Source organism: Pygocentrus nattereri, chromosome 21, assembly GCF_015220715.1.
Source record: "Pygocentrus nattereri isolate fPygNat1 chromosome 21, fPygNat1.pri, whole genome shotgun sequence".
NCBI lineage: Eukaryota > Metazoa > Chordata > Actinopteri > Characiformes > Serrasalmidae > Pygocentrus > Pygocentrus nattereri.
Window position 1 is genome coordinate 18,059,949 of NC_051231.1, and position 23,024 is coordinate 18,082,972.

General features: G+C 39.0%; 1 protein-coding gene across 1 annotated transcript in view; it reads right to left on the reverse strand.

The window, feature by feature from the left end:
* grm6b (glutamate receptor, metabotropic 6b) overlaps positions 1–23,024 on the reverse strand; it is a 58,654-nt gene that overhangs the window by 24,254 nt on the left and 11,376 nt on the right. Inside the window, exons 3-9 of the mRNA XM_017725160.2 lie at positions 15,783–15,999; positions 14,552–14,687; positions 9,449–9,603; positions 8,230–8,370; positions 6,416–6,616; positions 2,336–2,475; positions 1,205–1,828 (exon numbers count right to left, since the gene is read on the reverse strand). Of these exons, the coding sequence (XP_017580649.2) occupies positions 1,205–1,828; positions 2,336–2,475; positions 6,416–6,616; positions 8,230–8,370; positions 9,449–9,603; positions 14,552–14,687; positions 15,783–15,999 (1,614 nt within the window). The remainder of the gene's footprint in view (positions 1–1,204; positions 1,829–2,335; positions 2,476–6,415; positions 6,617–8,229; positions 8,371–9,448; positions 9,604–14,551; positions 14,688–15,782; positions 16,000–23,024) is intronic.

Here is a 23,024-nt window from a genome sequence, read left to right on the forward strand (position 1 = left end):
ACGAATAGGACTGTCCGGATTGTTATCAGTGCAAAGTTCAAAAGCCAGCATCTCTGATGGTATGGGGGTGTGTTAGTGCCCATGGCATGGGTAACTTGCACATCTGTGAAGGCACCATTAACGCTGAAAGGTACATACAGGTTTTGGAGCAACATATGCTGCCATCCAAGCAACGTCTTTTTCAGGGACGTACATGCTTATTTCAGCAAGACAATGCCAAGCCACATTCTGCACATGTTACAACAGCGTGGCTTCGTAGTAAAACAGTGCAGGTACTAGACTGGCCTGCCTGCAGTCCAGACCTGTCTCCCATTGAAAATGTGTGGCGCATTATGAAGCGCAAAATACGACAGCGGAGACCCCAGACTGTTGAGCAAATGAAGTTGTACATCAAGCAAGAATGGGAAAGAATTCCACCTACAAAGCTTCAACAATTAGTGTCCTCAGTTCCCAAATGCTTATTGAGTGATGTTAAAAGGAAAGGTGATGTAACACAGTGGTAAACATGCCCCTGTCCCAACTTCTTTGGATTGTGTTGCAGGCATCAAATTCAAAATGAGTGAATATTTGCAAAAAACAATAACGTTTATCCATTTGAACATTAAATATCTTGTCTTTGTAGTGTATTCAATTGAATACAGGTTGAAAAGGATTTGCAAATCATCGTATTCTGTTTTTATTTATGTTGTACACAACATCCCAACTTCATTGGAATTGGGGTTATAAGTTTTGGCCATTATAGTGAACTATGCTCTAGTTCAGAAATACTGATTGACATTTAGTGCTCATAAAGTTTAGAAACATATTCTTGATAACTGCTGAGGTTCAGGCTCTTTCAAATAATTTTACACCAATTTTGTGAGGATTGCTAGGACTCATTTGCAAAACTCAGTTATGCAACTCGAGTCCTTTTTTTAGTTTAATTTAAGGCAAAGAATCAGCAGAAGCAAGCATTTTATTCCTGCAAATAGGATTAAATGCAAAACACTGTGCTGCAGTGCGTTATTTAAGATATCTGTAATGGGTGAGAGTACTATCTGTTGACTCTAAGTGAAACTTACAGTCTGGCCTGTTAAATTTGCTATATGGCGGATTCAAAACAAAGAAAAAGAAAAATCCTTACAAAAAACTGTGCTTAAACCCTTAATCTACTTGTAGCCCATATATTCCATGAAATTAAAGTTTCTATTACTCAGCCGCATACCTGCACTGAGATGAGGATGAAGGTAATGATGAGCTGGGAGGTGGGGCTGATGAATTTAGGTGGAGTCACAGACTTCTTGCCCTGCTCAAAAATGCGGTAGATGCGGTTGGTTTTGGTCAGCATGGCGGCATAGCTGATGCACATGCCAAGTCCAAGTAGTAGACGACGAAACGCACACACAACTGCACCAGGTTCTGCGATCATCAGAAACGTGATGAGGTAGATGAGGAAGATTCCAGTCAGCAGAACATAGCTGAGCTCTCGGCCAGACGCGCGTACGATTGGCGTGTCATTGAAGCGAATAAAGGTGACAATGACACCTGTGGTAGCTAGAATACCCAGGACGGCTAGGAAAACTGGAATAATGGCCCAGGGAGAGCTCCACTCCAGCTTGATGATAGGTGTGGGCCTGCAGCCTGTGCGGTTGAGCGTGGGCCGCATGTCAAACGGACACATGTCACAGTTAAACTCATCCAGCAGGAACTGATACCCATCACACAGCTCACAATGCCAGCAGCATGGAACACCCTTCACCATCCGCTTCCGTTCACCTGGCTCACATGGAAAACTGCAGACTGAGTCTGGAACCTGCTTGTCTCCTCCTGACCACTGCATGTCCTCCGCCTTACAGAGACATGGACAAGGAAAAAGAAAAGAGAATATTTATATAGATCATCTACTGGCAAACATGTTTACATTGTCCCATTCTTAAGGGAATAGCTTGGTGAAAGAGCATAACATAAGCAAATCTGATTCAGATTACTTAACAAGTCGATATGAGGCAAGTGTGTGAGGTAGCACAACTAATTTTTGAATTTCTGACTATGAAAAAACAAAGAAAAATCAACTTGGAATCCATACTCAGAAAGTTGGAGAAAGTGTCAGCAATTCCAAATTCAGCGTTAGATGTCATAACATTGCTACACACAGTCAACAGTAATAAATAATTTCTCTACTTTTATGAGATTATAGCAGTTTTTGCTTTAGACCATTCAACATACACACAGTAGTTGGTTAATATGTAACATTTACCATAAATGTTTCTGTTTAAGAATGTACATAAATCATTAAACATTAACGATAGAACTTTATTCGCAAACAGTAGCTCTTAACTACTCTCCTGACACCTACACTGAGTCGTAGGTGGTTGGTCCACTGGCCAATGATTTTGTATCCTGGACTGGTGGTGTTGGAGAGCTGGTACTGGAAGATATCGTAACGTCCTGGGGCATCTCCATCCTCATTAAACATCACCCCAGTACCTGCACTGCCTGTGGAGCCAACAGGGGCTGGGAGTTAACACACTATCTGAAAATGGAGCTTATTTTCACACTCACACACATACACAAGGAAGTTTTGCATTAGGAAGTTAACAGATTTCTTTACATTTAATTATCAGATCACAGCAGCAAATCCACCTTAGAGCAAACTGCAGATATCAAGCACTATTCTTTTAGAACTATTCAACAGATATTTTGAGCCAGAAGCTGTAATTATAATTTGAAGGTGACTCCAAAGGCATGTACATAAACCAGTACAGATTTACTTCTGAAAATATGCAGTGAGCTGTTCCATTTTAATTCAGGGTGCAAGATGAGTGAAGATTAGAACATGAAAAACATCAACCAATGCTTCTGTTGCTTCACTCTACAAGAGGAGTAAGCATAGGTTTATATTTGGAGCTTTGGATACACCCAATTCCATGGTAACACTATACTTATCACTATGGTTACACTACACCCATTTTTATGTTTACACTACATCCATTTCCATGGTTATGCTACAGCCATGTCCATGGATACATACTCCCTTTTTCACAGTTTTAGATTAGATACTTGATACGTGCATAAGTTAACTTAGTGTACTAGAAAAATGCTATTCTGAAGATGAATAAGCAAAGAATTTGTTTGAAATATTCAATAATATTCCAAAATGAAAATAAAATTGAAGTGAAAAAGAAGAAAGGAGGTATAAATCATTGAATGGCAGGATAAGCAGCACTAATTAACTATACACAGTGAAATGAAGTGATCTGGTTATCTACATTAGCCAGCATTAACATTACTGTTAATGTTTTCGTTATTATTGAGCCTGTACAGAAAAGCCACGCAGATATTTGATAAAAAGTGTCTCAAAACACATATGATCAGAAATAAACACTTTTTGTTGCTCCAAATTAAAAAAAAATCTTTAAAAGCTAAAATAAGCTAGCAAACATCCATATTAAAATTATTTTAGTGTTGGCTTAAGTAGATAGCTAACTACTGTCCTTCCAATTCTAAAATCAATGACGCCCTTGGGAATAAAGCAAAGCCTTATAAACCGACATGATAAAAGTCCTTCTATTTGTTCATTCAGGAGCATCTTCTTTAAAGTGATTATGTGATTCACCCTGGCTGCCCTGAGGTGTTCACAGTCGAGCGGAGATCCATACAAGAGAGAGAAGGATGACCATAGCCAGCAAAAACACTAAAACTCAGTGGCACCAGCTTTTCATAGTGAGCTCTATGCACTCAAAGACGAAAGATGGAGAGAAAGAAGAAAAGAAAGAGGATTTGCACAGAGCAACGGTGCTGAAAAGGAGAAATGCGTCTAGTGTTTGGAGAGAGAACACCCTGGGGGGTGATGGGGGTTGGAAGGGAGGTCGAAAGAGAGAGAGAGAGGGGGAGAGAGAGCGAGAGAGAGAGAGAGAGAGAGAGAGAGAGAGAGAGAGAGAGAGAGAGAGAGAGAGAGAGTGAAAGAGAGAGCGAGGCGGGATGTATTTAAAGACAAGACATGGAACAGAAGTGCATTAGCGGTGTTCTTCAGGCTTGAAGTGAATGAGTCCATCTCTTCTTCATGCTGACCTATTCATCCACTTTTCATTGACCTCTGGGACACAAACAGCACTTTGCCAAGAAAAAAAAAAGTTTTCCTCTCTTAGATAAACTCCCCATCACCTATTTTTCACATTCTTGTTTTGCCCTCTTGAATTACAGTAAAAGGAAAACCTGCAGGATGCAAACACTTCGACAAACAATAAAAAGACAAAGTGGGCTAATTGACCTTGACATCCCCTCTTGGTGAGCAGTAGTATAACACCATTTTGAAGAATATAAACAACTCTCAGCAAGAGACAGCCAGACTAAAATACAGCCTCCCAAAACAAGCACTGAAAGAAGTCCTGCTTAATTCTTTAATTACAGATCAAAAATATCCTTTCATTTTCTGATATTTGCCAATCTACTTTATAGTAAAAATACATTGACCATGTTTCACTAATTATATTTACTGTTAATACTGATATTTTTATGCATTTACATTGGAAAGCCCATTTGGTTAAAACAACATAGAAATGTGTTTTCTAGAGATTTTTGCAACTAGCCTATCAATCTGTTGCCTATGGGGTAAGTTCAACATTTGTACTAACCCTGCTTTTGGCTGGTTCTGTAAAGCTTGAACAACCTTGCATCAGTCGCAATAAAAGAATGAAGAATCAGTCGCAATTTGTGGGTGGAGTATGAACAGGGCACTTACACTCTGGAGCAAGATATGACACAGCCTTTGACTTATACACTCACCGGCCACTTTATTAGGTGTTAACACAAATAGCTAATCAGCCAATCCCATAGCCACAACTCAATACATTTAGGCATGTAGAGGTGGTCAAGACAATTTGCTGAAACTGCTGATCTACTGGGATTTTGACACACAACCATCTCCAGGGTTTACAGAGAACGGTCCGAAAAAGAGAAAATATCCAGTGAGCCACAGTTGTGTGGACAAAAATGCCTTGTTGATGTGAGAGGTCAGAGGAGAATGGGCAGACTGGTTCGAGATGACAGAAAGGCAACAGGGCACTGTGGATAGGGCTGCCCACTGCTCCAGGCAAGTGTGCTCACTGCCCCCTAGTGTGTGTATTCACTAGTGTGCATGTATGTGGGTGTTTCACTGCACGGATGGGTTAAATGCAGAGATCTAATTACACAGTATGCAAATACAGTGACAAATGGTTCTAAATTAATTAATTAATTAAAACCAATCAAAATCTCTGAGGAATGTTTCCAACACCTTGTTGAAATTATGCCACGAAGATTTAAGGCAGTTCTGAAGGCAAAAGGGGGTCCAACCTTTAACTAGCAAGGTGTATTTAATAAAGCGGCTGGTGAGTGTATATGGAGTTTGTCCTCCCCTTTATAGCTATAACACAGTTCACTATCCTATGAAGGCTTTATAGAAGATTTTTAGTGTGTCTGTGGGAATTTTTGCCCATTCATTCAGAAGAGCATTTGTGAGGTCAATCACTGATGTTGGATGAGAGGGCCTGGCTCGCAATCTCCATTCTAATTCATCCCAAAGGTGTTTGATGGGGTTGAGGTCAGGGCTCTTTGCGAGACTTTCCCACAAAACTCACCCAACCATGCCTTCATGGACCTTGCTTTGTGCACTGGAGTACAGTCATGCTGGAAAAGGGCCTTCCCCAAACTGTCCCTACAAAGTTGGAAGCCTACAGTTGTCCAAATTGTCTTGGTTTTTTTAAGCATAAAGATTTCCCTTTACTGGAACTTAAAAAGGCCTGGGTTTACCACTGAAAAACAAACCCATACCTCCCCCTCCCCCACGAAACTTTACCCTTGGCACAATATAGTCAGGCAGGTAATGTTCTCTTGTCAAACCAGTGTTATCCATCAGACTGCCAGACAGAGAAGTATGACTCCACAGAATACGTTTCCACAGTGGCATGCTTTACACCACTCCATTCCAGGGTTGAGTTGCGGTGGTTCCTGAACACTACCACTTTCAATAATGTCACTCATAGTTGATCGTGGAATATCTAGCAGGGAAGAAATTTTGAGTGGTTCTGTGCCATCAGTATACGCGCACTGTCAATAAGTGTTAGGTTGAAAATCAACCACCTGATACAGTGTATCTACCTGCAGTAAAACATGTATCCAATTTTAAAACAAGAAAAATGCTCCTGGGTCTCATTTCCCATGCTTTGGAAGGATACTATAAGACTTTTATATATATATATATATATATATATATATATATATAAGATAAGAAAGATAAGCAGCAAAAGGGTCAAGCATTTTTTCTGTCATCTAAATTATGACAGCAGTGCAATTAGAGATTTCCACCACAAGGTCTAAATAAAAAGAGGGCAAAAACTGGGCATTCCAGTGGAAACTACACCTGGTGGCCTTAGTTCAGCAATAAAGTTGTACTGACCGTTAAAGTTGACAGCACGAATGTATTTTAGTAGCAGTCTGCCCTCCACCGGGTCCATCCTGTCGCAGATGCTCGTGGACCCTGGGCACAGGTCTATGTGCATGCTGTGAAGAGCGTGGGCCATGGCATAAACTGCATCAATGACAAACTGTACCTTCCCTTCCTGCTCATATGGAGAATCCCTTCCGATCCGCTCCTCTCCTGTATAAAACAGCAGCAACACAATAAGAAAACAAGTTAATTTTGCACTACAACCTAAAACATAAAAATACTGCTGTGTTTTGATTGTTCTCTATGTTTCTTCTTCATGTTCTCATGTGTTGTTAGTGATGTAAGAAATACTCCCTGGTACTTGGTGTGTCTGATCTCAGTTGGTTACTCCATATGTAGTTAGTTAAGAATACCAAAGACAGAAGCTTATTTATTTTACCCTAACAGACAGCATAACGTTACAAGTTTATTTTCAAGGAGTACTCTGGGTTTTATAACCCCTTGCACCCCAGTCGTTTGTTCAGAATGTAAGTAACCCCACAGTAAACACAGAGGACAATGCAGACATGTTTTTCTTATTAAAGCTGTGCATTACAGTCATTTTGCCACAGTTAAGAAGTGTATTTGAACACCTGCTAGCTTACTCACTGGCATTTCGTCAGGCATAATAACAGAGGCTGTGGTTTGTGTGGGGAGGGGCTGTGGTAAAGAGACACTGATAAAAAAATTGATATTTCTGATTGGTACGAGAGAAAACTTTACCTCAGCCTCTTTGAACTTAGTCCTGCCCAACTCATGCTCAATCATAAAAATGGAAAAATCTCTTAATCGAAATGACCAATATGTTCTTTATTTGACAGCTAACAGGAATTTTTAAGCAGAGCCCTATACCTAACACCATTAACAGAAAAACAAAGACTGATAGCCCCCTTATGTCAAGGTAATTGAAATAAGCTTGAAATGAAAAAGTAGATACAGGTATAGACAGCTGTTAAATGCTTAGGTGGCTTATACAGGGGTATTAAGGAAAATGTATATGTGTGAATATATAATTGAGTTTTGCACTTATTTAGATGTTTGAGGTATTTGTGATTGGGGATATTTGAGGGGTGTCTAAAGCAGAACAATTGTGTTAATAGTCTGATATACACATGGCTTTAGCTTTATCATTGATCAGCTTCTATTACTGCACTTCAGGGCTGTCCAATTTTATCTGGAAAGGGTCAATGTTGCTGTGGGTTTTCATTTCAGAAAAGCAGCAGCACACATGATAAAATGTTGAAGCATGAGACCAACTGGTTTAATAAGTGGACTCAGGTGTGCTTCTGTTTGTTTGGAACAGAGCCTTGCTGACACACTGGCCCTTTTGTGGACAAGATTAAATACCCTGTTGTACCTTCACACATAACACATAATCTCTAAGATCACAGGTGCCCCCCATTAACTGAATCACTCCATCACAAATGGTCAGTAAAAAAAGAGTACAAATGTCCTGCCATGTATTTGCATACTATGTGTTTAATTAAGTCATTTACAGTGTCATTACTTACTGTTGCTATGTTATGTGAACAATGTATATTGTGAATCTGCATGGTATTTTGTGTGTCTATGTCAGAACTGTGCTTGTCTGAATCTAAATCTAATCTTGACTAGCACAATTTATATGCCCCATCACACAGAAAACGTTTTAAACAGGAGTGATTATAATTTGCGTTTGGACCAATAAAAAAAAATCTGTAGCTGTTAAATGTCAATTTCTGCTCCACAGGTTGAAGAACGGGTCTGGCTGATCTGATTTAGATGTTTAAAATGTTTCTGCTGACCTGTGCATTTCCTCTGGCCACTGTCCAATTTAATGCCTGGGCGGGTCAACTTGCACTTAAAATCGTCTTCCCAGAATTCTGCAAACCATATGTTTCTCCTGTTGTTCTCCAGAGAGCGTGAGGTGAAGTACTGGTCAAAGCCTGAAAGAGAAGAAAATGGCTAGTTTTTTAAAGAGCTTAGAAAAAAGGAACTAAATTTGCTGGGTTCAAAAGGACAATACATCATTATCCGAAAGGAACCCTTGCAGTTACAGGGAATCTTATCCCAATATATATATATATACATATATATATATATAAAGTTTTTCAATACTGCAATGCAGTTCCTTGGATTAAAGCCATAGAACAGGGGCTCCCAATTCATGTCCTGGTGGTGCAGTCCTTCGACTCTTTGCTCTGCACTTTTTTGTAGTTTCCTTACTCTAGACACCTTGTCCTTTCAACATAAAGAAGATGTGCATGTGAATCAATAACCTTTTAAAAGTTTACAGAACCTACACATAATGCAAAGATGCTGTACCAATGAAATGTTTTACTTGTACATCCGAGCCAAGAATTAAGTTTATAGAGTTCAAGAGTTTATAGGCTAGTTTGATAATGATGGGAAGAAACATGTCCAATAGCATATTAACACACAGTTCAGGAGATTTATTCAGTAATATGTGTCTTAAGTTCCTAAGAACACTCAATGAATTGTGTAATCCATCTGCATCATCCATACACTGTAACCAATGTAAACACAATTCATCGTAACTATCCCCCAAGTTAAGTCATGCTTCATGTTTTACAGCCATGAAGTCATATACTGGCCAAGGAAAAAAAATCATCAGAAAAAAAAATTGAAACAGACAAACACCACACTGAGGCAAAAATAAACAATTTTCTTCTTTTCCTGGAAAGTTGTTGTTAAGATACAATGCCTTATCTTGACGGTGACAACATTTCAAAGAACTTTGGGGACAAAAAGAACAATACAGCTGAAAGTGTTCAGGACTGGAAGGCTAACGCGTAAAGTTGTCATGTCCTGGCTGAGTGACTCTGTTTGGATTAAGGAGAAAACTCGTACATATCCTTTCCTTAGCTCATCAGTTTAACTTGTAGTGAGAAAGCTGTTCATTGTTCAAACTTGTGACTCTTTTGAATTTTTTCCCTTTTATGGCATGTTAGAGTTTTTTGAAGCATAAGGTTTGATTTTTGTACAATAATGGTGTTTTCATACCCTCTATAGATGCTCTTTTGGGCAGGATGGTGACCGCTCCTTCTGCCACATCCTCCTGATTCAGGATGGGGGCAATTTTGGCCCCCCAGCTATCAGAGCCCACAAACAAGAAGTGACCTGTGAGATTCGCCCTCTTGGCTGCTTCAAGGACCCGCCTACAACAGATAACCGTTAATGAATGAATGAATTAATTAACAATAACCTTCATATATCTCCCACTAATAATAACTGTAATTAACATGTAATTAACATTATTGTAAATAAAACAATAATTAATAATAATAAAACAACAAAAACAACTTCAATAATAATAATAATAATAATAATAACAATAATAAAGATAATAATAGCACACTTGCTAATCTTAAATATTAATAATATGACCTTTCATGGATTTCTAGATTTCATGGCTTAATAAAAGAAGTCATTATTTAAAAAAAAAACTAGGCACCCTATACATTTTATTACAAAATGGAAAACAGATGGTGTAAGGTGCTTTACCAAAGCTATTTCTAGGAATCATGATCTAAATACTGTTGTTGTTTTTCTTTTTTTTATAGCCATTAACTTGACATTAACTACAAAATTACGAGAGAGAGGGGTGTATCAGGGGTCCTCAGTGATTTACTGCAATCAAGTTTGGTTAGTCTAGAGTACCACAGATGCAATTTTTGCATTGAGAGTGTTGGTAGAGAAGTACAGAGAAGGTCAGAAGGAGATCTAGTGGATCTTTGTGGATCTAGAGAAGGCATATGATAGGGTGCCAAGAGAGGAACTGTGGTACTGTATGAGGAAGTCAGGTGTAGCTGAAAAGTATGTTAGGGTGGTGCAGGACATGTATGAGGATAGTGAGACAGTGGTAAGGTGTGCAGTTGGAGTGACAAATGGTTTCAAGGTGAAGGTAGGGTGTGAAAGGGAAGGTTTACAAGACAGTAGTGCGTCCTGCTATGATGTATGGTTTGGAGACTGTGGCTCTGTCTAAAAGACCGGAGGCTGAGCTGGAGGTGGCGGAGATGAAGATATGCTGAGATTTTCCTTGGGAGTGACAAGGATGGACAAGATTAGAAATGAGCAGATCAGAGGGACAGTGAAGGTGGAGCAGTTTGGAGATAAAGCCAGAGAGGCCAAGTTGAGATGGTTTGGAAATGTGTTGAGGAGGAATAGTGGATATATTGGTCAAAGAATGTTGGAGATGGAGCTGCCAGGTAGAAGGAGAAGAGGTAGACCTCAGAGAAGGTTTATGGATGTAGTGAAGTCACTACAAGCAACTGAGAGCATGTCACTGCGGCAACGTTTTTTGTGCTATCAGCTTCTAAATCGACAAAAAACGGTAAGTGGCTGAAATATCATGGCTTCTGCTGGTTGTTTCGTCTGCGCAGAGTGTGGCATGTTTAGCCTAACGCCCAGTTACGCCTCTAGCGATAGCGATAGTGGCTGTGTTTGTGCTAAGTGCCAGCTAGTTAGCTGTTTGGCGGAGAAGGTAGACCAGTTAGAAGTGCGTATCCGGGGGTTATTAAGGGATAGGCAGCCAGATGCAGCGTTAGCAGCTCCGGGTGCCCTAGGGAGAGTTAGCACCCCCTCGACTCCGGCGTTAGAGCCCTCACAGTGGGGCGAATGGGTGACGACTCGGTCTAGCCGGAAAGCTAAGGCTAATGCTAACGCTGAGGCCAAAGCTAGACCACCGGAACACCACGCTCCTCCGATGTGCATGTCAAACAGGTTTGCCCCGCTCAGTGAAGCACCCACTGTGAAGCCTGTTATAAGTACTCTGGTCATAGGAGAGTCAATTGTTCGACACGTGAAGTTACAGCTAGATGTTTATCGGGAGCCAGAGCGCCGGACATTAGTGGCAACCTTAGACTCTTAGAGATATTCGAGGATAGTCATTCATGGAGGGGCCAATGATATCCATCTGCGGCAGTCTGAGGTAACTAAGGCTAATATTAGAGAGGTGATTAAACAGGCCCAGACGTCCCAGATGTCTGATGCTGTAATCTGCTTTGGCCCCATCCCAATGCGGCGCGGCACTGAAGCCTACAGCAGGCTTTCGGCGTTAAACTGCTGGATGTTCAAGTGGTGTTCCAAAAATCAAGTGGGCTTTATAGATAATTGGTAGCGTTTTGAGGGCAAGCCTGGTCTTATAGGTAGGGATGGTGTCCACCCCACGCGGGATGGTGCTGCCTTACTTTCGTGCAGCATAGCACATAGTCTTTTAGTTAGTCGGCAGAGTAGTGTAAACAGCTGCTGACAGTCCAGAGCCAGGACCAGGCCGCAGACAGACAGGCTAAACTGACCGTCTGCGATCCGCCTTGAGGCGTCACCCAAGATCAGCTTTATAGAGACTGTCTTTGCCCCGAATTAAAACTAAATTTAATATAGAAAAACTCAATCAGTCCGTTTAAATAACCTAATCAACATATATCCATGTTCTGATGATAGCACTAACACCTTAGATCTAAAACTTGGACTACTTAATATAAGATCACTAAACTCTAAAGCAGTCGTCGTAAATTAAATTATAAGCGATCATAAATTTGACATTTTTTGTCTTACTGAAACGTAGGTTAGAGCAGATGAATATTTAGCTTTAAATGAAGCCACGCCTGTAGGCTATAATTATGCACATAGGCCAAGATTATCAGGCAAGGGAGGTGGAGTCTGTATAATATACCAAAATACTCTCGATATCAGTCAGAAACAATGCGACACTTCTACTTCCTTTGAGGTCTCTATTCACGTTACAAAAGTGAGATTTGGAATTCCGCAAGGGTCTACATTAGGACCATTATTATTTACACTATACATGTTACAGTTAGGCACAGTTATAAGTAACCATGGCATAAATTTTCATCGTTTCAAATTTTCATTATTGTCATGCAGGCGATACTCAACTGTACATATCAGCCAAGCCTGATGACAAATACAGGTTAAAGAAAATGGAGGACTGTGTAAAAGACGTGAAAGGCTGGATGTCATGTAACTTCCTCCTATTAAACAGTAACAAAACAGAGGTTCTCCTTCTGGGTCCAAAATTAGCAAGAAGTAAATTACCAGATTTAATCTTAAATCTCACCGACTTTCCAGCCACACCTGGCTCAGCAGCAAAAAATCTTGGACTTATAATAGATTCAGATTTATCATTCGATCAACACATAAGCAGCATCACTAGGACAGCTTTTCTACATCTTCGCAACATTGCCAAGATAAGAAATGCCCTATCCCTGCGTGATGCAGACACACTAGTACACGCTTTTATTACTTCTAGGCTAGACTACTGTAACGGGCTACTACTCCAACTAGTCCAAAACGCCGCAGCCAGGGTCCTCACTAAAACTAGAAAATTTGATCATATTAGTCCAGTGCTATCATCACTTCATTGGCTGCCTATTAAATTCTGTATTGATTATAAAATCCTTTTATTGACTTATAAAGCCCTACATGGTCTTGCAACCGAGTACTTACAAGACCTTGTTTCTCATTATGAGCAATCACGACCACTCAGATCACAGAGTGCTGGCTTATTAATAGTCCCCAGAATTCAGAAGGTTTCAGCTGGGGGAAGAGCTTTTTCTTATAAAGCCCCCAAACTCTGGAATGATCTTCCAGAAACTGTTTGGGACTCAGACACAGTCTCAATATTTAAGACTAGGCTGAAAACTCACTTGTTCAGTTTAGATTACTATCTTTATTTGGGACAATCCAACATTGTAGTCATCACAGACAGTGGTCAAAGAACAGGCAGTGACAGTACAGACAAACCCATAATCACAACCGGAACAAAATGAAACAAGTGTCAAAACTAAAGGGATAAACACACAAGAATAACCCTCAGAAATGCACAGAAACAGCAAGACGTTGCCAAGGTAAATGAGCCACTGGTTGTGTAATGATGAACAGGTGGAGCAAGGGTGGAGCTAAAGCTGGAGTGGAATAATTATAATTTGAAATAGGAGGCTTGACGTGGAGACAATCTGAAACTCTCTAGAGAGTTCTAAAGAGATGAATACCATCCTTCCAAAAGATGATATTTGATGCTGATGGTCCACATTGTCCTATATGTGTTTAATTATACTGAGATCTCGTGACTGTGAAAGCTGTAGCATATGATTTACATTTAGATCATTTTCATACTTATCAAACCCCTTAAGCCCCATAGATGGGAGCATTGTTCTCCTGGAAGAGACCACTCCCATCAAGATAGAAATTATGCATCATTTTCATAGGGTAAAGTTTCTTTCAGAAATATATATTAAAAAATGCATTAAAAAGCCAAACTATACCTTGTACCAGCATGCACCACCATACCAAGCAGGAAGCAGCAAGTCAAACATAGGCATGAGCTAAAATAGGGGCTTAAGTGGTATCAGGTAAACAAAGTCATTCAATATTACTGAGTACATATGTACATACATTCCAGACAGATCTTCATGATTTTATGACTCTGTATGGCCCTAGATAGAAACTTCCATGAAATGATTGGGATATTGGATGCTTTATTTTATATCCTGTTACATCCATGCTTGTTTCAGATACTCACATGTAGATGGAGAGCATAATATCTGTTGCATGTTGCTGACAACAACTGTTAGGATTTTATCAGTTCCATTCTAATTAGCTACATACACTGCTGTGTTCTGGGCAGCAGATTTCATCAATCAGATGGAAAACCATGTTTCCAAGCAGTTGCCTGCTTTGTATGCTGTGAAATAGCTTTTGAGAGTGTAATAATGTCTGGACTGAAAGAAAAGTATTCTTTAAAAGTAAGAGTTTTCTTTGAAGCAGCATTTCTTCTAAGAGAGATATCCTCGTGAGTTTGACGATACATTTGTTTCCCACTGGTTTGCTTTGTTTGCAGCCCCAGACTCTCTGATGACAGACAGAATTCCATCTTATGAGACTCATTCATGATGTCCCTTGAACATCTGCACTTCTGTTTTCCCACACTGCTATGACCTTCTTTATCATTGTCTTCAGGCTATTTCTCCAGTTTTTTTAATTTCGTTCATTTGTTTTTAAATATAAAAGTGTTACTCATGATATCGTTCTGCACTCTACATTGGCCCACATATATTGAAAATTTGAATAATGACAGAAGTAACTCACTTGATGTCATCTTCATTAGCGAAGATAATGACTCCTCTGGCATTGGACGTCTCCATTAGCCTCTTAATGATTTTGTCAAACTCTCCTGGTCTTGGTTCTCTAGGAATTTTAATGGATTGGGCTATACACAGACCTCCTAGATGGACACAAGCGACACACACAGCATTCAGTGACAACATATTTCCCAAAGTAAGACTGTCTTTAACTAACAAAAACTGATGCTAAAACAATCTGTAAAATCTATTTTTCTTTATCCCTTAGAATTAAATAAGATGTTTTTGTTATTGTCTCTTTAAGATGAACATAAATAACTGTCCTCTGTTCTGATTGGCTGCCCTGTGTTGTACCTTCTTCAAACAGCAATTCAGACCAAAGTGCAAACAAACTTTTAAGTGCAGGCTGAAATCCTCATGTGGGAATAACAAACTTTCCATTACTGCATTTAGCAGGCAACATACAAAAGTGCTTTGTTGACAGCTTGAAACATATCCTTAGATGAGAGATAAAAATGCCAAACATATCATTGATCCAATTTGTTCAGAGAATTTATCACAATAAAGATAAAATTTCCTGTATTGCCCAACCCTATCTTAAAGTGGTGAAAATGTTGAGTGATACTTTTTTAATCCCACAAACAGGGAAATTCCACCTCTGCATTTATCCCATCCATGAAATGAAACACCACATACACACTAGTGAATATACACATACTAGGTGGCAGTGAGCTGCCCTATCCACAGTGCCCAGGCACTGGGGATTGAACTGGCAACCTTCCAGTCACAGGGCCAGTTCCCTAACCTCTAGCCCACGACTTCCCCCAAGCCCACGACTGCCCCTGTAACTCTGTAATAATACCTATATGCAATACAAAACGATTTTCCTGATTTTTTTTTTGGATATGTGTATCATTTAGAAGGCTGCAGTGATTCATTTGCTTCTCTACAGGCAGGAATAATACAATATAATTGTTTCCCCATTTTTTCCACACCAATAATACTGCAACTGACTGTCTGGAGGAACAGCACTCTGAAAAGATACAACAAGAATGGGTGGGGCTAATTTGCAGTAAGTTGAATGGGTGGTCATGGTGTTTAAGGCTATGATTTTTACAGCAGAATTTCCATCTGTGTGGGGAGTGAATGGTAAGTTTTCTTAATGGTAAGTAACTTCTCAAAAGAATGTTAAATTTGGTTTTGCATAATATGGGCCCTTTAGGGACTGAGTTCTGCACCTGCTTCTCTGGAGATCTGGAGGAAAGCGTCCACTCCACTTTCTCCATAGTTTCCCTCTGAGGCTAGCGTGGAGACATAGTTCCAGCCCATGGCCTTCACAATGTCCACCATGGCCTGGGCTTGGAAGGAGTCAGGGGGCACCACACGAGAGAAAAAGTCATAGCGATTGTTATCGCTCAGCTCTGGAGCCGTGGAAGCATAACTGATCTGGGGAATCTGAAAAAGAAGCAAACCAAACTTTCATCAGATTAATTCAAACTGACCATTACCCTCAAAAAGAGGATGCAGTTGAACACTAAACATGTGTTACACTGAATGATTCAGATCATTTACATAGGGATTAAATATATGCAAATATAAATATATTAAATATATTATAACTATATATAAAAGTTGGGAAGCTGTGCAAAATGTAAAAAAGAACAGTACAAATCATTTTAACCCTATACATGATTGAAAATAGTAGAAAGACAACATATCAAACAAATGCAAGTTTAAACTGAAAACTGAGGAGACCAAATACTGTAGTTAGCACCCAGTCTATTTAACTACAGAGCCATGCTGTTTTAGTACGTGTTGAAGTGCACTAATAAAAAGCCAGATTGTCTCTCTCTTAAATAATTAAAAATTTTGATTCATCGAACACTTTTCCACTTCACCTCAGTCCATCTTGGGCACAGGCCCAGAGAAGGTAGCATTACATGGTAAACTTGTATTTGTGGATGCAAGACAAGCTATTCACAGGCAGTGGTTTTCAGAAGTGTTCCTGAGCCTATGCAGTGCCTTCCACTATAGAATCTGGTCTGTTTAATGGTTTACCCTGAGGGCCTGAAGGTCACAGCCAGCCATTACTGGTTTTTGACCTTGTCCCTTGCATACAGAGATTTCTCCAGATCCTCTGAATCTTTAATGATATTGTGTACCATATAATGATACGCACAAGATCTTTGCTATTTTACATTGAGAAACATTATTCTTCAATTGTTACGCTATTCTATGCAGAGTGATGAGCCCCTCCCCATCTTTATTTATGAAAGACTCAGACTCTCTGGGATGCTATTTTCATACCCAACCATGTTCCTGAACTGTTACCAATTAACCTAATTAGTTGTGAGATGTTCCACTAGCTGTTTTTAGCATTACACAGCTTCATTGTTGCCCTTGTCCCAAATTTTTTGGAAAGTGTTGCTGACAACAAATGCTAATGCTATAGTCTCAAAGACAGTATAGCTTGTCATTTTAAATCCAACAATGTTTTGTGTTCTGTGACTAGTTTGTATCTAAAGACTAAATTTATATTTAGTTTTTGCAAAAAAAAATTAAATACAATAAAAATGAATAAATTACACCTTGCTGTAGACCTGTAGACCTTCCCTATAGCAGGGAAGAATTCAGCTATAGTTTTAGGGTCTGCTGCACATAAACATTCATTCGAGAAAATAATTTCCTGTAAGTGTCTCAAGAGCTCAAACTAAAGCTTAATGAGAAAGTACACACCCAATTCCATAAAGGCTTGGACAGTATGTGAAATGCTAATAAAAACAAAGTAATAATCAGTAAATTCCACTCGACCTCTATTGCATTGAAATCAAGGCAAGAACATAATATTATACATTTTATTTCATGATTTTCATAGTTTTTGTATTCCAAATTTGATGCAACATCTACCAGAGAGATGGTACAGGAGCATATTTACCGCTGTGTTGTATCATCCTTCCTTTATCTAATAATCTTTTAGGGACTGAAGACACCGATAGAACCACTTCTGAATTTTTGCCATCCTTCTGCAATACATATCCTTAGCCGTGCAGCCTTTGTTGTCATATCTTACACTCAGTAGGATATACATAAATGGGGGTCAACTGTTGTGACACTTGCAAAACGTTTCTTTGTGTTGTCATGTGTCATGCATTCAGTGAAAACCCGAACTGAAATGGACTTCATCTCCCAGACTCCCTCGGGATATAATGTGACTATATACCCTAACTCTGAGTTGGAGTTGGACTCGGACATGGACTCCATTGCCTATGATTCTGTGGGAACTCATGCGACCTCTGACTCGTGCCTGCACTCCTATCAGCGCTCACAATCCCCAGAATTCTAACTGGGTTCATCTGTGTAGGTTGTCATATGACCAGTATTTTTAGTATATAAGCCGTGCAACTTCTTAGTATTCAGCATCTACAGTCATATGCAAAAGTTCTTTGTCTATTTCCTAAGTGAAAAAAAGAGAAAACATCCTTTAAATTCAGACTTTAGTATTTGTCTGCAAGGTGTAGTCCATAATTTCCTCTCTTTTTTGTGCTTTGCTTTTATGTTTACCAATATGCATATTGGTAAAATATACATTAAATCTAAAATGTGCCATAACCTTTTCACAGGTTTTCATAAGTTTCCACAGAATTACCTTCACTGGACAGAATGTTTTAACTCACTTACTTACTTACAAAGTAAGCAAAAAACATAATTCATCAAAGTTATTCTGAAGTACATAGAACTGAGAAAAAAATATCTAAGAACAAGAACCTACCCACCTGCTAAGAGATTATATGATACCTCCTAACAGTTCATAGAGCTTTATGTGCAAGGAATAAAAAGTCAGCAAGCTAATGAAAATGCTCTAAAATCTGATATTTGCTATTTTTTTTATTTCTTTGGTTTTAAACAGTGATTCACACTGTTTCTATGTATTCATCGATTTGCCATCTAATCAATGCAATGTTTACCTCTGGAGAAAGAATGCGTTCTGGTATCTCTTGTGGTCTGGTGGATGCCTCTTGTTGGTGCATCCTAGACAAAGCGTCAGCCTTGGTGTTATGAGATACCGGTCCCTTTAAATTTACAAGCCAGTGCCATACATTATGAGAAGCTGTCATTTCTTGTGCTTGAACAATCTGAATTTGACATGATCCTTGGACTTCCATGGTTAGAGAAACACAACCCCACAGAACGTACTGTCACCCAATGGTCTGATACACCCCCTCTGTATTCCAAGCCTTCATAAATGACATTCTCAGGGACATGCTTGGACGATTTGTTATTGCTTATCTGGATGACATTCTTGTTTACTCCCCTTCTTTGGAATCCCATGTGCAACATGTCCATGCTGTACTCCAAAAGCTCTTAGAGAATGATTTGTTCCTCAAAGGAGAGAAGTGTGAGTTCCACCTACAATCAGTGTCATTTCTGGGTTATGTCATAAGTCATCAATGCATCATTATGGATGATCACAAAGTTGAGTCAACTGGGTCAAACTGATCATACTCATCCATCAAGGACTTGCAGACGTTTTTAGGGTTTGCTAATTTTTATCACAGATTTCTCAGAAACTTTAGCACCATTGCTTCTCCACTAACCTCGTTCTTGAAAGGGAACCCAAAGAAAATCACATGGACTGAACGGGCAGGAAAGGCCTTCCAGGATCTCAAGGAAACCTTTACTGTGGCACCCATTTTGATTCATCCAGATCCCACTCAATCTTTCATCGTAGACAAGTGTCGGAGCCATCTTATCACAGCGATCTGGTTCTATGGCTAAACTGCATCCTGTTGCATTTTTCTCCCATAAACTGTCACCCACTGAGAGGAATTATGGGATCAGGGATAGGGAATTGTTGGCAGTCAAATTGGCTCTGGAAGAATCGCATCACTGGTTGGAAAGAGCCAACCATCCTTTCACAGTACTGACTCATCATAAAAACTTGCAATATCTTCGTACAGAAAGAAGACTACATGCTCGCCAAGCTAGGTGGTCTCTTTTTTTCATGTTTTAACTTTATTGCTTATCGACCAGTATCTCACAACACCAAGGCTGATGCTTTGTCTAGGATGCACCAACAAGAGGCATCCACCAGACCACAAGAGATACCAGAACGCATTCTTTCTCCAGAGGTAAACATTGCATTGATTAGTTGGCAAATCAAAGAATACATAGAAACAGTGTGAATCACTGTTTAAAACCAAAGAAATGAATAAAATAGCAAATATCAGATTTTAGAGCATTTTCATTACCTTGCTGACTTTTTATTCCTTGCACATAAAGCTCTATGAACTGTTAGGAGGTATCATTTAACCTCTTAACAGGTTGGTAGGTTCTCGTTCTTAGATAGTTTTTTCTCAGTTCTATGTACTTCAGAATAACTGTGATGAATTACGTTTTTGCTTACTTTGTAAGCGAAAATGAGTTAAAACATTCTGTCCAGTGAAGGTAATTCTGTGGAAACTTATGAAAACCTGTCAAAAGGTTATGGCCCATTTTAGATTTAATGTATATTTTTACCAATATGCATATTGGTAAAAATATAAGCAAAGCACAAAAAAGAGAGAAATTGTGGACTACACCTTGCAGACAAATACTAAAGTCTGAATTTAAATGATGTGTTCACTTTTTTCACTTAGGAAATAGACAAAGAATTTCATTTAACCAGGTGCACTCAAACTTTTGCATATGACTGTAGATGCTGAATACTAAGAAGGTGCACTGCAGTTCTACAGAGTATAGTTTTATTTCAACATCATTTTGTAAACTTCATTCTGCATTTTATTTTAACACCATTCTTAATTAAATAGCATTCTCTGTCATTTTTATAATTATGTACAATTCTGTTGAATATTCTGGATAATGATTTCATATTTTTGCATTCATTAAGTTGCATCAACAACAAAAACTAGATTTCTGTTATTGAAAACATCGATTCCAAATTTTTGAACAGTGCTGTACTCCAGTAGAATCGGTTTGCTAAATCTGTAACTACTGAACGGGAAATATCCACCAACTGCAGATGGAGCCTGGGCAGTAAAAGCATTTGTTTTGAAAAAAAAAATGGATGAGAAGATTAATTTAGTGCTGTGCTAGTTTCTTAATGACCCAGTTGATGTCAGTGGGGCTGGTTTTTGCATCGACTAATGTCTGCCAGGCCAACGGTTTAATGAGAGGGGGGCAAAGGCATGAGGAGAGAAAGGTAGTCGCAGAGACGGAGAAGGAGAGAAGAGGAAGAGGACCATTTGACAGATTATCTGAAAGGATTAGAGGGGTTTTAGTCAAATTATGTTAAGCAAAGAGGGAGAGAGACAGAGATCAAGAGACAAGGTTGCCATTTCTCAGCAGTAAGCCATACAATATATTTAATTCTGCTGCTACATGTGCCATATATCTGCTATGGCCAAACATAACCATTTCCACCCCTGCCATAGCATAAAGCATCATGCATGCATTTGGGTCACTGCATATTCACTAGTGTGGTGTGATACTGCTTTTACTGACAGTAAAATCGGGTAATTCAGAAAGCCCTTTTTGTGTAACCTCTTAAACTTCCATGGTCCGTATATAGGTCTACACCTCCTCACCATCATAATTATTGAACTTACTTTAAAAATATATATATTTGAATTAACTTGATTTAGCCATGTACATCATTTTCACATGAATAACATTTTACAATTACAATTATTTTTTAACGTAAGTAGACTGAATGACAAAACTGTATTTATACTTTGAGTTAATGTGAAAGTTATGCATATATACACTTTTGAATCATGTAAACGCATTACTTTTTTAAGTGCAAGGCAGAAGTTGCAACTGACATCAGGTTCAAATACAAATTTGAGTGGGTGGGATCCTTGCTTGATGTGATGCAGCATCAAGTAGTAAATCCAAACAGCCTGTAGAATTGCATTTCCTCTAAAATGTAAATATGTGAAAATGACATTGTCTTCTTATTTCACAGTTTCTTGTATAGCAGATACAATAACGTATACACTAAAAGTATATAGATCTGGACCTATTTTCATGGACCATTGGTGCACAGGGCACAGGAAAGGGCCTTCCCCAATCTGTTGCCACAAAGTTGGATGTATATAAGTGCCTAAAGTGTCTATGTATGCTGTAGCATTGACATTATCCTTAACTGAAACTAAGGAGCTGAGCCCAAACCCTGAAAAACAGCTTCAGACCATTACTCCTCCTCTTTAACTTTACTGTTGGCACTATGCATTCTGGTAGATAGTGTTATCCTGGTATCTGCCAAACTCAGATTTGTACATTAGACATAAATGTGCATTTTACATACATGTGAAGTGCTATTCATCACTTCAGAGAACACATTCCCATTGTCCAGTGCAGAGTCCAGTGATGGAATGTTTTGCAACACTATGGCATTGAACATAGCAATCCTAGGCTTGTGTGCAGTTTCTCAACCATGAAAACCTACTTCCCAAAGTATGGTTCTTGTGCTTATGTTGCTGTCCATTTACACTAGCACCAAAAATGACATGACAATGTAAGTGGCTAATGAATTCGTTCCAATACAGAATGTTAAAGTAGCTATGATCATATTTCTGCAACTGTGTATAGATTTAGACTATTTGAAACACTGTTGTCAACTGAATTGCCATTAAATAACCTCAGATCCCTGGTCCAGCTCTGATAACATTATTAAATCAGTGATTACAAACCATTTCAATATAATATTTAACATTCTCAAAGGATTTGCTGATTCTCCAGAAAGTACAGAGTGTAACTCATTTGCTGAGTGTGATGAATTACTGAAATGTCATGATCAAGTATCACCCTATTTACAGTGTGTTTCCAGTGACCTGAAAACAGGTTCATTCAGTGCTTTGGGATTTGATTGGGTTACTGGCACACATTTTACTGAATTACTTTCAGTAAAAATGTTATACAGAGACTTTGTGAGCCTGTGCTAGAACATGCACACACCCAGGAACAAAGAGAGAACAATTGGGGGGTGGTGGGGGTTTGGTTGCTGTGAAATTGAATGCAGGTCAGGTCCAGGATTTACAAGCTGGATGACAATCTGAAAAATGAGAGACCAATTTTGGAAAAATAGAAGCTAGCAGGATTAAAAACCATTGCAGTGCTCCACATTTATACACACACTGCTGAAATGCTGACAAATATACACCATGCATCCTGTCTAGGGGTGTGAAGGCAGAGTACAAACCGAATACATTTGGAAATATAGTGTATAAACAATACAAACATAGATGCAAAAATGTTATCTTGGCAAGCGGTCATCTTAAAAGTAGTCAATATATGTAATATTTAAAATAAAATAATTTACAATGTAGAAACTGGTTAAATAATATAATGATATTCTTAAGAAACTGTAGTGAGAAATATAATATATTTCCAAAAGTATTCGCTCATCTGCCTTCACACGTATATGAACTTGAGCAACATTCACACTGTTCCAGAGTTCAGCGGTGGGGCTTTGCACCACT